Below are 12856 nucleotides of genomic sequence, written 5' to 3'. Positions count from 1 at the left end.
AGTCGGTGTTACGGTCTCAAATATTGTTGTTCGAGCAGGAGGATATCATCTCGGTGGAAAGACCAACTTAGTCGGATCTTTTCAATCGTAAAAAACTACCGAAAGGCAGCGAGAGGACTCTCATCGAAACCTCTACCGGGCAAAAACTCTTCTCCAGCGATATGCGCTTACATCTCGATAAGAAGCAACGAGATAAAAGTAAGGACGAAGAGAATGATGACATAATCGTTCTAGACGAGGACGACGAAGAGCTGAAGTTATTGGAAAAAGAGCGTAAACTGCTTGCAGAAAAATCAGGCGTAAGAAAGAGATAATGCGCCTGCATCGCGAATTCTCTGAGGTCTCTGAAGATTGCAAGTCATTGGATCTCCAGAATGAGGACTATGACACCACATGGCTCCCGGCATTACAGTCAGCCTTCTCCGAGTACGAGGAATCAACAAGATCCCTCTACTCAAAAAGGAAGCAAGGAAAGGCGGAGGAGGATGACGCCTCTGAGGAGGAGGAGGAGAGTCGGCACGCAGGCTCGAAACGTCGCCAGAGCTCAAAGCTATCGAAGCTAGCAGATGATCTGTCTCTCATCAAGAATTACATTCGAACGCAAAGTGGAGGCATCAAAGTAGCATCTGAAAGCCCCCTCTCACTCAAAATTGAAAATGCCAGAATCAATAGAGACTTGAAAGTACCTCCTATCGACTCTTTCGACGGATCTACGGACCCGTCGGACTTTATCAATTTATTCGATGGAAGGATGGATTTCTTGGGCCACTCTGAGACAGCTCGTTGTCGGTTCTTCTCTACTTGCCTTAAAGGCACAACGCTAAATTGGTTCAACAATCTTCAACCTCGATCGATCGATTTTTGGGAAATTTTGAAAAGCAAATTCAGAACACGTTTCTCTAGCAACAAGCGGGGTGGAAAAATCATAGCCTCACTCATTATAGTCTACCAGCGGTCAAATGAGAGTTTAAGAGCAAATTTAACCCGCTTCAAAGCTCACATTGCTGAAATTACTGACCTCGCTGATCCTCTTGCTGTTAATTACCTCATAGCTGGTATCTATAGGTCACGACACAGTCAACTCCTCGAGGAACTCTTTGAGAAAGAACCTAAGACCTTGCAGACGACCATCAAAATCATTGAGTACTGATTAACTCTCCAAGAGGCCGTAGGGAGCATTCAACATTCCCGGTCCCCGAAAATCCAGCGCAATCGAAGCCCACGAAGACCTAGAGACTATGAGAAGAGAGAGTACCGAAGCCCTCGACAATCAGAAAGAGTTCGCTACTCTAAAACTTCGCAGAGCTCTCCGTCGCCCCGAGCATATCAAAGGCATCGAGACTCCACTGCCCAAAGATCTTCACACCGTGATAACAAATAATGGACCTCAGACACTAAGGAACTTCAAGAGCCTACGAAGCTAAATGCAGAAAAAACTACGATCCTAGCTGTCCTTAAAACGGACCCTTCCTAAAGACCCCCAAGACCAATGAACCCAAACAGGCCTCCAAGCAACAAATACTGCGAATACCATGAAGAAAAGGGCCATGAAACAGAGCGTTGCTATCAACTCACCAACCTTATTGAGGAAAAGATACGCGACGGACACTTAGCCCATCACGTAGATAACAGTCACTCTCGTCGAGCGTCACATCGTGACCCCGACGGAGTCATCGACGTCATTTCAGGAGGATACTCAGTTGGAGGATCCTCTAACAATTCAAAAAAACTATATGCTCGAGATGTATGCAGGATCGATTCAAAAAGACCTCGAAGAAACCCGACCCCAGTCATCTCTTTCTCGGACAGCGATTACACGGACGACATCATCGAAGATCACCAAGACGCCTTGGTCATAACAACTAAGGTAGGAACCAACACTGTCAAAAAGATTTTGGTAGATAATGGTAGCTCTGTAGATATCCTGTAATACATCGCATATTCAAGAATGGACTTGGGAGATAGGAAATTCGACACATCCAAGGGAACTCCGCTGTATGGGTTCACTGGAAACGAGGTCAAACTCGTGGGAGTCATTGACCTCCCGGTGCTTTTTGGTTCTCCTCCATGCCAAATCTCGCGAATTGTCAAATTCCATGTTGTCAACACAATTTCAAGCTTCAACGCTATTATAGGACGAACCACAATAGGCCCAGTCAAAGCTATCACCTCCATTGCTCATTTAAAAATGAAATTTCCTACAGAGTTTGGGGTTGGCGAAGTCTGCAGAGACCAAAGGGCCTCCCGACAATGCTATTTAGGTAACTCTATTCCTAAGAATCGCCATTCGCAAATCTCAGAGATTCACCAAGTCGTAGAAGTCGATCCAAGAGAAATAATCGAGGTACCCAAACCAAGCAACTGCGAACCCAACGAGGAGTTGGAAGAAGTGGACCTTTACGATGTCTCTGTGGACAAAAAAGTTCAACTAGGGGCTATGTTACCCCCAGATATCAAAGAACAGTTGATACAAACACTGCGCAACTTCGCTGACATTTTTGCATGGGACCCAAAGGATATGCCAGGGATCCCGGAAGAAATAGCGCTTCATAGATTGAACATCTCACCGGAAGCTCGCCCCGTGAAACAAAAGACAATGGTCTTTTCCTCAGAAAAACAAGAGGCCATAGACGTCGAGATCAACAAACTCCTCAAGGCAGGTTTCATCAAGGAAGTCCAATTTCCTCAATGGATTGCTAATGCCGTTGTAATAACCCCAATTTTTGGAAATTTTTGAAACCCTGATGAATAGTAACTTTTGCTCACTATGCTGATTAAGGAAAATTATCAGACCACGCTATATAGGAGTACTGTTATGAAAATTCTAAGATCGTATTAGTATTCCATAAAGTAAATGAGTGTATGTAACGGTCGTTAGAATTCGAATCCGGACACTTTGATTTTTCCTGAAAATCCACCAAATATCGAAAGAATTGAGTATAAGGCAACATGATTAAAAGGATTTAAATTTAAGGTTTATAAGAGAGGATCATAAAAGGAATATAAAATATTGAGAAAGGTTTAGGGGAACCCAAGTAATAAGATCTCGGATATGATCCCTCAAACGACGAACGAAAATGAAAGTTAAGCGAACCGTATAACAGATAAGCGGTCATTAGCCAAGTAATTAAGGGTTAATCAAAGAGGTTAGTGGATGATGATGTCATCACATCACAAGGAGAAACCATGTGTTAAAAGATGACACAAGCATGGTGACATAAGCATGACAATGAATTTGATTTGTTGGTTGATTTATAGCCAAGTAAAACTTATCATGGTAAAAATGCTAACAATTTGCCAAGCCAAAAGGAAAGCAACCAAGCATTTCATTTCACACTTCCCAAAATCAACCAAGCAAACTCTCTCTTCTTCCCCCCATTGTTTTTCTTCGACTTCTTCTTGAAAAAGCAAGGAGAAATTTTCAAAACTCAAGCTACACACCTTCAAAAATTAAGAGTTCCAAGCTTAGTAGAGATAGTTAGTGGTTATTCAAGGCTCCCTAAGTGATTCTCCACTCTCCAAGGAAGGTATAACTTTTCAAACCCTTAGTCTTAAGTTTTGTTTGTTCGGATTCCTAATGTTTAGATGATGGGTTAGTGTAATGGGTGTGTAATCATGTTTAGAGCTTTGTTTAGTAAGTGGTTTTGTTGATTTTGGAGTTAGGAGTGATACTTGTTAGATTTGAAGTTCTTGGTCACATTTTGACTTGGTTTAGATGAATAAGTTGAGTTCTTGAGTTATGGTTGAATGATCTTGTATTGTGGTTGAATGATTTTGTATTGTGGTTGAATGATGGTGGAATGGTGTTGATTGGTGGCGGTTTGATATTGAATTGATTTGGTAAAAAATTGGGAATCGCTAACTTATAGTCGTCGTTATGCCCAATTTTCCTTAGACTGTTTTGTGCATGACTTTTGCACCCTAACACTCACTGCCATGAACTGACTATTACCATCTTAGAAAGTTTATGATTCAAGCTTCGTTTTGATATGTCGTTCGCTTAAATCCGATTTACGGTTTAGGATAAACGACCATTTTAAGTGATGGCGTTTCACGAGCGAACCCCGAAACCTCGAGTAACTTTGAGATCATAATTGAGACCCGTAAATGATTAATCAAAACAAGAAACAATTATATAAGGTGGATTAGGCAGTTGTTAAAGTATTCGCGAAAGAGTCGCCTTAAAATTCATAACGGTTAATTTATTAAAATTAGTGGAGCCAAGGGTACGCGAGCGATTAATGCAAATCGTTAAGCGTATAAGCGACCGTTAGGGTATGAGTGAGTTTTGACTAGTTTCTTAAGCGACCGTGGTCTAATTCCGGATTATATTGTTGTTCATAGGTTACCGGACCCTATCTAAGCTTAAGTCTATCCCGGAATACTCAGGCAAGTTTTCTACCCGTTATACTGTTGTTATGATGTATATATTTGTTTGTGCATTATCTTGTGATAAGTGCATGGTTGTTATTAGCAAGTCTTGCGAAATATTGGAGCATGTTGATATAATATATATATATATGCATGTTTGTTCCGTAATTTTGATATCTCATTGTTGATTCAATTGATTTTAAACTGCATAATACCTATGCTAGAGATAAGCAATACTTGCGTATACCCTTCGTATCGGGGACCCAAAGTTGAACATTTTCTATACCGGGAGGTGATGTTCCCGAGTATATTATATATATATATATATATATAGTTTTCAAAACTATTAAATGAATAAGGTTTATTCGATAGTTTTATATTATAAATAAATATTATTTTGAATATTCATTCGAGAACTTATGACTCCGCTTATTTTATTTAATGAATATTATTCTGAATATTCATTCGAGGACTTATGACTCCGCTTATTTTATTTAATGTATATTATTTTAGATATTCATTCGAGGTCTTATGACTCCGCTTATTTTATTAAATAATATTCTTTATTTTCCTAAAGAATAATGTTTTGATATTTGCCAAGTATTCGGAAAATAATTGATACTATCAAATCGTTCTTACTTTAAATATTTCCAGAGATTATTTTCAAACTTTATCAAAACTATTTTTGGAAGGTTAGAGCGGATCCCAAAACTCGTTTTCAAATTTAAGATCTTCCTTTCGAAGGGGATTTAAATGCTCGCTCAAAAATCTGAAGGATCCGGCTCCGTGATGTATTTTAATATTCGCAATAAGGTTGCTGTTTTGATAAAAGAGTTTTTGATTACTTACCCAACACTCGGGAAGTAAAATTCTTGGAATAAGTTAATCCATTAATAGACATCGCCTGGGAAATATCGGTGAGTTTTCCTTTCCCAACTAGATATGACTTCTTGGTGGAGCCGTATCAACAAGTTTCTACTTGGGAAAAGGGGGGACGAGCTTTACGTTTCAGAGTCATAGATTTCATCTGAACTAGGACTGGCGTAAGTGGTCGAGTGGTGCTGGCCCGGCCTTATTATAATGGCCCAAATGGCCCGGAAGTTCCGCTAAGACGGTCCATTCCTTAGAAGTCCAGTGTTCGGTTGACAAGTAAATCCGACTGTTCTCCTCTACATGTAGAAAATGGTGGGTTTGCACTACTGCGACTGATCATCGTGAGTGGTCTTCCTGGCGCGGCAAACTCCCGTAATGAGTTCATCATCCAGTTCGATATTTCTGCAACACTACCCAGAGCACTTCGATAAAAAGGCTACGGCTGGGTGATTGTTGAGTGTTGGCAGGGTCGAGTTTTCAAAATGATATTTTCATCAAATGAAGTATCTCGTAACTTCATTTCATTTTGATGATATTTCAAAGATTGATTTTATACAAGTTTTGTCTTGTAGCTTCATCTATAGGATGAACTATTTATACCTTGAACGGTGGTAGTTCAAGTAGTATTTGGAAAAGATATAAGTATATTGGAGTATCTTGTAACTTCATCTTTTCAACTTATATCTAGTTAATGATTATCGTATGCATGACAAAGATTTTCAGAAAATCGTTGAGACAAGGTTAGATATATGAGATCACCTTGCAACGATATTTTTATACAGTAATAAACTGGAACTCTATGTATATTATGCATGGAAGAGGATTTCCAAGTTTTTGAAAAGTATATATACATATATACTGAATATTTTGGAACTTGGTCGCGTTAAGATACCAACTTGGTTCATTTCTTCTTGACCAAGACTTTCATGAGTACTATGAGAATGCTCATATATTGTTAATTATTATACATATTATTTCGGTGGGCTTGTTGCTAACCCTTGCTTTCTTTTTTCATCACACAACAACAGATAGACAAGATGAATATGACCAAGCTCCCAATTCGCAAGCGGATAGGAAACGTTCTGCAGTTTCCTGTAGGCGTTGATGCCGCTGTAGCTGAGGTAGGATCTACCAATAGGCTAGGTTTTTAACTATTGATGTACCAGACTTATGTATATTTATGAATTATAATAATGACAAAGAATATGTAAATTTATTCAGAAACCCTTTTGAGGTGTAATGACTTATAATTGTGGAATAAAATGACTTGTTTTATTTTTGGTATTCATCTCTAAGAATATAACTTGTGGTGTGTGTGTGTGTGTGTGTATTGTGGGGTCACAGTACCCAGTAGTTGGTTGTTTATTAAGATTAAGTGTTATTAAGGGAAATGGAACTCGTGACAACCCGGATCCCCGACCTTGGATTTGGGGGTGTTACAGAAATGGTATCAGAGCTAAGCGTTATAAACCTCATAGATGATGCGTCGTTAAAATGATAAGTTCACTAAGATAATAAGAACTCTTGCCAAGTTCATAGCCGGACTACCTAACGTAGTACTGACAATTAAAACCCTTACGGGAACCCTTATAAATATCGTGATAGTAACATAGTTCATTATCGTATAGGGCAGCGGGACACCGAACCCTGAGGTTCAGGAGCATCAACATGAGGATGTTTTACTACATGTTGGAAATCAGATTATGAATCCGATAGAGTACCCTAACGAGGGACCGGATGAGATTCATATCGAGAATGTTGCGGTTGAGGATGTTATCCCAAAAGGGATTGTTGCTGAGGAGGATCTCGTGGAGGATCCTGATAAGACTGAAGAGATGATCATTGAGGAATTGAGGACCGTAGTCAGGACAACTACTAGAGCTAGGATGGTCGCAAAGGCGGCACGAGAGGATGGAGAGTTACCAAGGGCACAACGAATAGTGAGGGCAGATGGAGCGGGGCCTTCCATGGCACTAGTTATACCAGTATCTGAACCTCTCCAGGAGGTTCCTGTAGACATCCATGAGGTTCCACCAATTCATGTTCCCTCCCCTATACAGAGCCCATTACCTACTGCGGAAATGCCATATTTATCTTCTGCACCATTGTCACCTGATACCGTGCTTGGTTATCCATTTGGATCTCCTGGTTCTGCACCTCCTGCACCCCATGGAACGCTAGATGCTACCATCTCCTAAGTCGCTGAAGGACCTTCAACGCCTCACGGTCTCGATAGTAGATCTACGGCGCTTTATTCCCCAATCCTCCAAGAGGTGCTTACCAATGTTCGATACTATCAAAAAATCCTCGCAGTTAAGCAAGTTCGTTTGGGACGATGCCTGCGAAGTAAGCCTCCAAGGTATCAAGGCATCTTAGCTTCACCACCAGTCCTAACAAAGGCTTTCCCTTGCGAACTTCTCAAAATTTATCTATCCGCAACAGATACCACGGTAGCTTCAGTCCTAGTGAAAGATAAAGCATTCGAACAACACCCTGTATACTTCGTGAGCCATATGCTGAAGGACGCAGAGCTTCATTACTCCAAGATCGATAAACTTATTTTCGCATTAATAATCTCAAGCAGGAAATTACGACATTACTTTCAAGGGCGATTGATTAGTGTAATGACTAACCAACCGCTTCAAAAGATACTTCACAGGCCCGATATGACCGGAAGGTTAGCTGTATGGACCATCGAACTCAACCAATTCAACATCAAATATGTTCCAAGGACTTCGACGAGGTCGCAAGCCTGTCAGATTTCATTGTTGAGTGTAACTTCGCATCTCGAGAAGAAGGAGAACTCTTACCAGGAGAAATTAAAAGATCTTGGACCCTTTTTACTGATGGGTCTTCTACTGCCAACCTGGAGGATCGAGTGTCATCCTCACAAGCCCAAAGGGCTTCAAGATACAACAGGATGTTAAATTCCAATTCAAAACTACAAATAATGAGGCGGAGTACGAAGCCCTTATAGAGGGCCTACGACTTGCTCGATACCTCGAGGTTCATGATATTGAAATTTTTTGTGACTCCCAGCTCATGGTTAAACAGATCGTGGGAGAGTACAAGATTATAAACGAAAGAATGGCTGCCTATGCATGCATCGCCAAAGGTCTATTAGAGCTCATATCTTCTTGGACTTTACATTGTATAGACAGATCCATGAATCACTAGGCTGATGCTTTATCTAAGCTCGCAACCTCGAACACCAATATTCCTATCACGCTGGTTTACGTTATGGAGCTCGTAGCCTCGTTCATAGTTGAGTCTTCGCCGGATATCAACTAAATTTCTCACATCCAAGACCGGCGAACCCCTTTAATCCAGTTCATCCAAGGAACCTTGCCCAAAATGAATGAGTGTGACAAAGGGAAAATAACTTTCAAAGCAAGAAACTACTGCATCGAGAACAATCAGCTGTACAAAAGATCGCTAACAGAACCATTGCTTAATGCGTCTGAAAAGATAAGGCAGAGCTAGCTATGATAGAAGTCCACACGGGCATTTGCGGGGAACATTTAGCAGACAATAACCTCGCCCTTAAAATCATGAGATGCGGCTTCTACTGGCCTTCCATGCGGCAAGATTGTGAAGAGTTCACCAAGAAGTGCAAGCCATGCCAACTATCTAGCTCTGTCACACACAGACCTCCCACGAAACTCTCCTCGATAACTTTGCCCTATCCCTTCTACATGTGGGGAATGGACCTTGTAGGGCCATTACCAAAAAGTTCAGGATAAAAAAAATTCATCATCGTGGTCATCGACTACCGCACCAAGTGGGTCGAAGCTAAAGCCCTAGCCCGTACCATAGAAATCGAGTCATCAATTTCTTCATGGAAAACATAGTCCTTCACTTCGGTGTCCCACGAATGATTGTCATAGACAATGGTACTCAGTTTGTAGGAAGTGAAATCGAAAAAACTTTCGAGCAACTCAAGATTCAACACTTCAAAGCATCAGTGGCATATCCCCAGTACAATGACCAAGTAAAAATAACAAACAAAGCAATTCTCCAAGGGATCAAAAAAAGACTAGCGGAAGCTAATAGACTGTGGGTCGACGAACTCCCGAATGTCTTGTGGAGTGATCGGACAACCCCAAGGAATTTAACGGGGAAAAACCCGTTTAAAATGGCCTACGGGACAGAAGCAGTTCTCCTTGTCGAGGTGACCTTGGACTCCGCAAGACTACAACACTTCAATGCTGAAGAATCCTCAACGGGCCTACGTCTAAACTGCGACCTCGTCGAAGAGCTCAGGGATTCGATTCATCTTAAGGTTTCCAGGTATCAAGAAAGGACAGCAAAATACTTCAACTCCAAAGTTAAGCCACGAGGACTAGAAGTCAACAACCTCGTCCTCGGAGAAGCCGCGGTCTCACAGCCCATCAAAGTCAGCAAGTTGTCTCCCCCTTAGGAGGGTCCATACAGGGTAGCAAAGGTCATCAGTCCATGGAATTTTCTCCTCACTCACCTTGATGGTTCTCCAGTTCCAAGCACTTGGAATATTGTTCACCTAAAGAAATAAGACAATCAGTCATCCATAACTCCACCTCCAGTTCCAGTGAAAATTGACACTACTCTAAGTTATGTTAAATTATATCTCCTTGTACCAAAAAATCTACGAGAACTCGTCTTGATGTGAGGCTTCAAAGATTCCTATATCTATAAATCAGGCTACTATGCCTTTATCTAATCAAGTTTGCTTTCGATAGATTACTCCCAGTCAAACTCGACTTTCCACCAAGTCAGAAATCATAAAAAAGAAGAACAACACGAGTTTATCGGTTTATAAAAGGAAGAGCAAAAATAAGAAAAATAAAAAAGCATATGCTTTTAAGAAACTCCCATGGGTTCAAGGCAAGAAATTATGTTAAGAAAAATCCAAAGGAACACCAAGATTTAAATCTAAAAGATTCAAAACTACGACCAAGGGAAGAAAACACTGAATTTCGTCGAAATTCATAAAGAAAAGGCACAAGGTACGAAAATCAAAACGAGAGCACAAAGAAAATTTTAAAAGAAAAAGTTCAGAAAATCTGAGGCATAAAGTTATCTCCAACAAATTAAAAGCAAGAAATAGCATTAAAACATTATACACCATCAAGCAAGCGACATATAAAGTCAATATTTGGAAAAACCACCAATGTTTCGTCATGTTCTCCATAAAATAAAAGTACCACAAACGCCACCAACGGCAACATCAATCGTCTGAAATAAAGGTTTAACATTACATAAAAACCCGGACATATCCAGGGAAACATAACAATTAAGTTAACTTAGGTATCCGCTGTTTCCGGCCCTGGAGCAACCAAAGGAGTTCCCACGGCCTCGTGAATCCGACCTTGCTCATCCTTCAAGTAATCCTCCCAGCGATCTTTAGCCACATCAAGGCCTCGAGCCTCTACACGCTTCCAGCACTCATGATAGCCCTCCTCGAACAGCTGAAGAGACTCTTCTTCCAGCAATGCCAACGCGTCCTTGGCCTGACCAAGCTCCTTCTTCATAGCATCTCTAGCCTCAACTACAGTCTGCAGCTCCTCTCCATGCTCCACTTTCAACGTGGCGATCTTCGACTCAGCCTCAGCCATGTCGAGCACCTGCTTCTTCACAGTAAGAGATAACAAGCCATATTCATTTGAAAGATTCTATTCTCATTCATCAAACTCGTTATCTTCGAAGAGTTAATCTCTTGATCACGAGTCAATTCAGACAGCTGTCTCTCCGAGGTTTCCTTTATCCTCTTTAGCTCAGCAACCTCGCCCCAAAGCCTCGTAGATTCACCAACACCAGCAAACAAATTACCAGCTTCTACACTCTCAAGCTCGGCCATAATCTACATAAAACAAGAAGTAACTGCTTAAACATACAGAATAGGAACACAAAAAAGAGAGGCAAAATTACAAGCAAAAGCAACCAAAAGGAGAACCTTCATAGCATAATCTCTGCAAGCTGCGAAAAAATGAGGTCCCAATCCTCCCGAAGCCTCAACACCCTCGAAGCTTTCATTAGAAAAAATTCCCTTTCTTTTGTTACTATCTTGCCCCCAGGAACACCACCTTCACCGCCCAATCCAGTCTTCCTCAATACCGCCAATCCCAGAGACGCCAGATCACTATCTTCGAGGACAACCACCTTCAAAGCATCCTTGTGCTTCTTATGATGATGCGAACGAGAAGAACTGTGATCACGATGCCTCTTCTTTTCTTTCATGGCCGCATCCAACTTAGAGTCCTTCGCGACAACCTCCAAAACTGCCAGCAACTCATCGCCCCCAACCTCAACCGGAGATTTCTCCGATTCTTTTTCATTCCCAACAACATTCTCAATCCCAGATACACCAGCTCCAACCTTCTTTTTAGCAAGCAACTTCAGGAAACTTTCAGAAGGCATCTTTATACGAGAGTTCACCAAAAGACGAAGCTTGGGACCGGCAACTGAAAAAAGAGAAGAACCATTACCAAAATAACAAGATAAAGAATATTTCAAGAAATTAAATAAAAAGACGCGAAGAAGAAATACAAAACAATAAAAGCAAACCTAAAAGATTGTTATATCTTACGACAATGGTTATATAAAAAACTGAACATCATAAAATGATGAAGCTTTGAACTGAGAAACGTGCCCGCAGAACTTCGCTAAATCTATAGCAGTCAAAGACCCTGTCTCATTCAGAACTTCAAAGTTTCAGAGGACAGTCGACGTTACGGAGATACCTCAGCGAGCTCACAACCCTCGCACCACGCCCACCTCGAGTGCAAACCTGAATTTGACGAAGGAGTGCTCACAAGTTTCGGGCGACCGGGTTTAACATCAAAATACACTTGTGCCCCCGTAGACTTTAGGCGGTACAGGGAGAAGAAAAAGTTAAGCGTAGGCTCCACGTCAAGCTCGCTGCAACGGGCTATGACTCCGTTCAATTGAAGTACCATATTAGGCGATATCTGTCCTACCCCCACAATTCAAGGTCTCCAAAACATGAAGAAAAAATTGGTGCATACGCAACCTGAACCTGTAAGCAAACCACAGGTTGGGAATGGCTTGCAAACCAGGTCGAGGCGAATCCCACATCCGATCTTCACAGCTAGGGGGAATCATCGAATAGCCATCCGAGAAAGCACAAAATCCAGATAAAAAACCCATATCCAAAGGAACTTTATAATAAACGCTGACAGCATTATACGGTCACTGAGATCTAAAGAACTTAACCTTGTTATCTAAAACCATTGCTCCTATGTCGGTATCAAAGACTGGAGCAGACTCCTCAACTTCCTCAACCTTCGAGTTATTGCCGGCAATCTCATCCTTTACGACCCCACTCATATCAAAATCATCCCCAAATGCTGAAAAACCCCAGAACCGGTCAAAGGAGTCGAGACTGGACCTAAAGGATCCAACCCACTAAAAGTATTCTCCGACCCATTAGAATGATTATCCCCCTTACTTTCGACATGTTCGGCAGACTGACTTATAGTAGCAAAAGAAGAAGCAAGACGATCTACAATAACTAGAGAAGAGAAAGGATTGAAGTACCTACGACAAGGGAACTCAACGAAACAATTTCTCCTCCAACAAAGCTCCTCCGGATATTCGACTTTCTGCAAAAAGA

At 41.3% G+C, this 12856-nt stretch overlaps 3 protein-coding genes across 3 annotated transcripts; all 3 read left to right on the top strand.

The window, feature by feature from the left end:
- The first annotated feature begins 1489 nt into the window (after window positions 1–1489).
- LOC141686221 (uncharacterized) lies at window positions 1490–1930 on the top strand. Its single transcript, XM_074491271.1, has one exon. It carries the CDS (start codon window positions 1490–1492, stop codon window positions 1928–1930), a length of 441 nt encoding a protein of 146 aa, XP_074347372.1.
- An 18-nt stretch (window positions 1931–1948) lies between these two features.
- Window positions 1949–3597, top strand: LOC141686220 (uncharacterized). The gene is made up of 2 exons (XM_074491270.1): window positions 1949–2707; window positions 3586–3597. Exons 1-2 carry the CDS (start codon window positions 1949–1951, stop codon window positions 3595–3597), a joined length of 771 nt encoding a protein of 256 aa, XP_074347371.1.
- Window positions 3598–9118: 5521 nt separating this feature from the next.
- On the top strand, window positions 9119–9664 carry LOC141686219 (uncharacterized). Its single transcript, XM_074491269.1, has one exon. The coding sequence runs from the start codon at window positions 9119–9121 to the stop codon at window positions 9662–9664; it is 546 nt and encodes a 181-aa protein (XP_074347370.1).
- The last annotated feature ends 3192 nt before the right edge of the window (window positions 9665–12856 follow it).

This window comes from Apium graveolens, chromosome 9 (assembly GCF_009905375.1).
Source record: "Apium graveolens cultivar Ventura chromosome 9, ASM990537v1, whole genome shotgun sequence".
Lineage (NCBI taxonomy): Eukaryota > Viridiplantae > Streptophyta > Magnoliopsida > Apiales > Apiaceae > Apium > Apium graveolens.
This window is presented reverse-complemented; position numbering and strand designations above follow the sequence as displayed.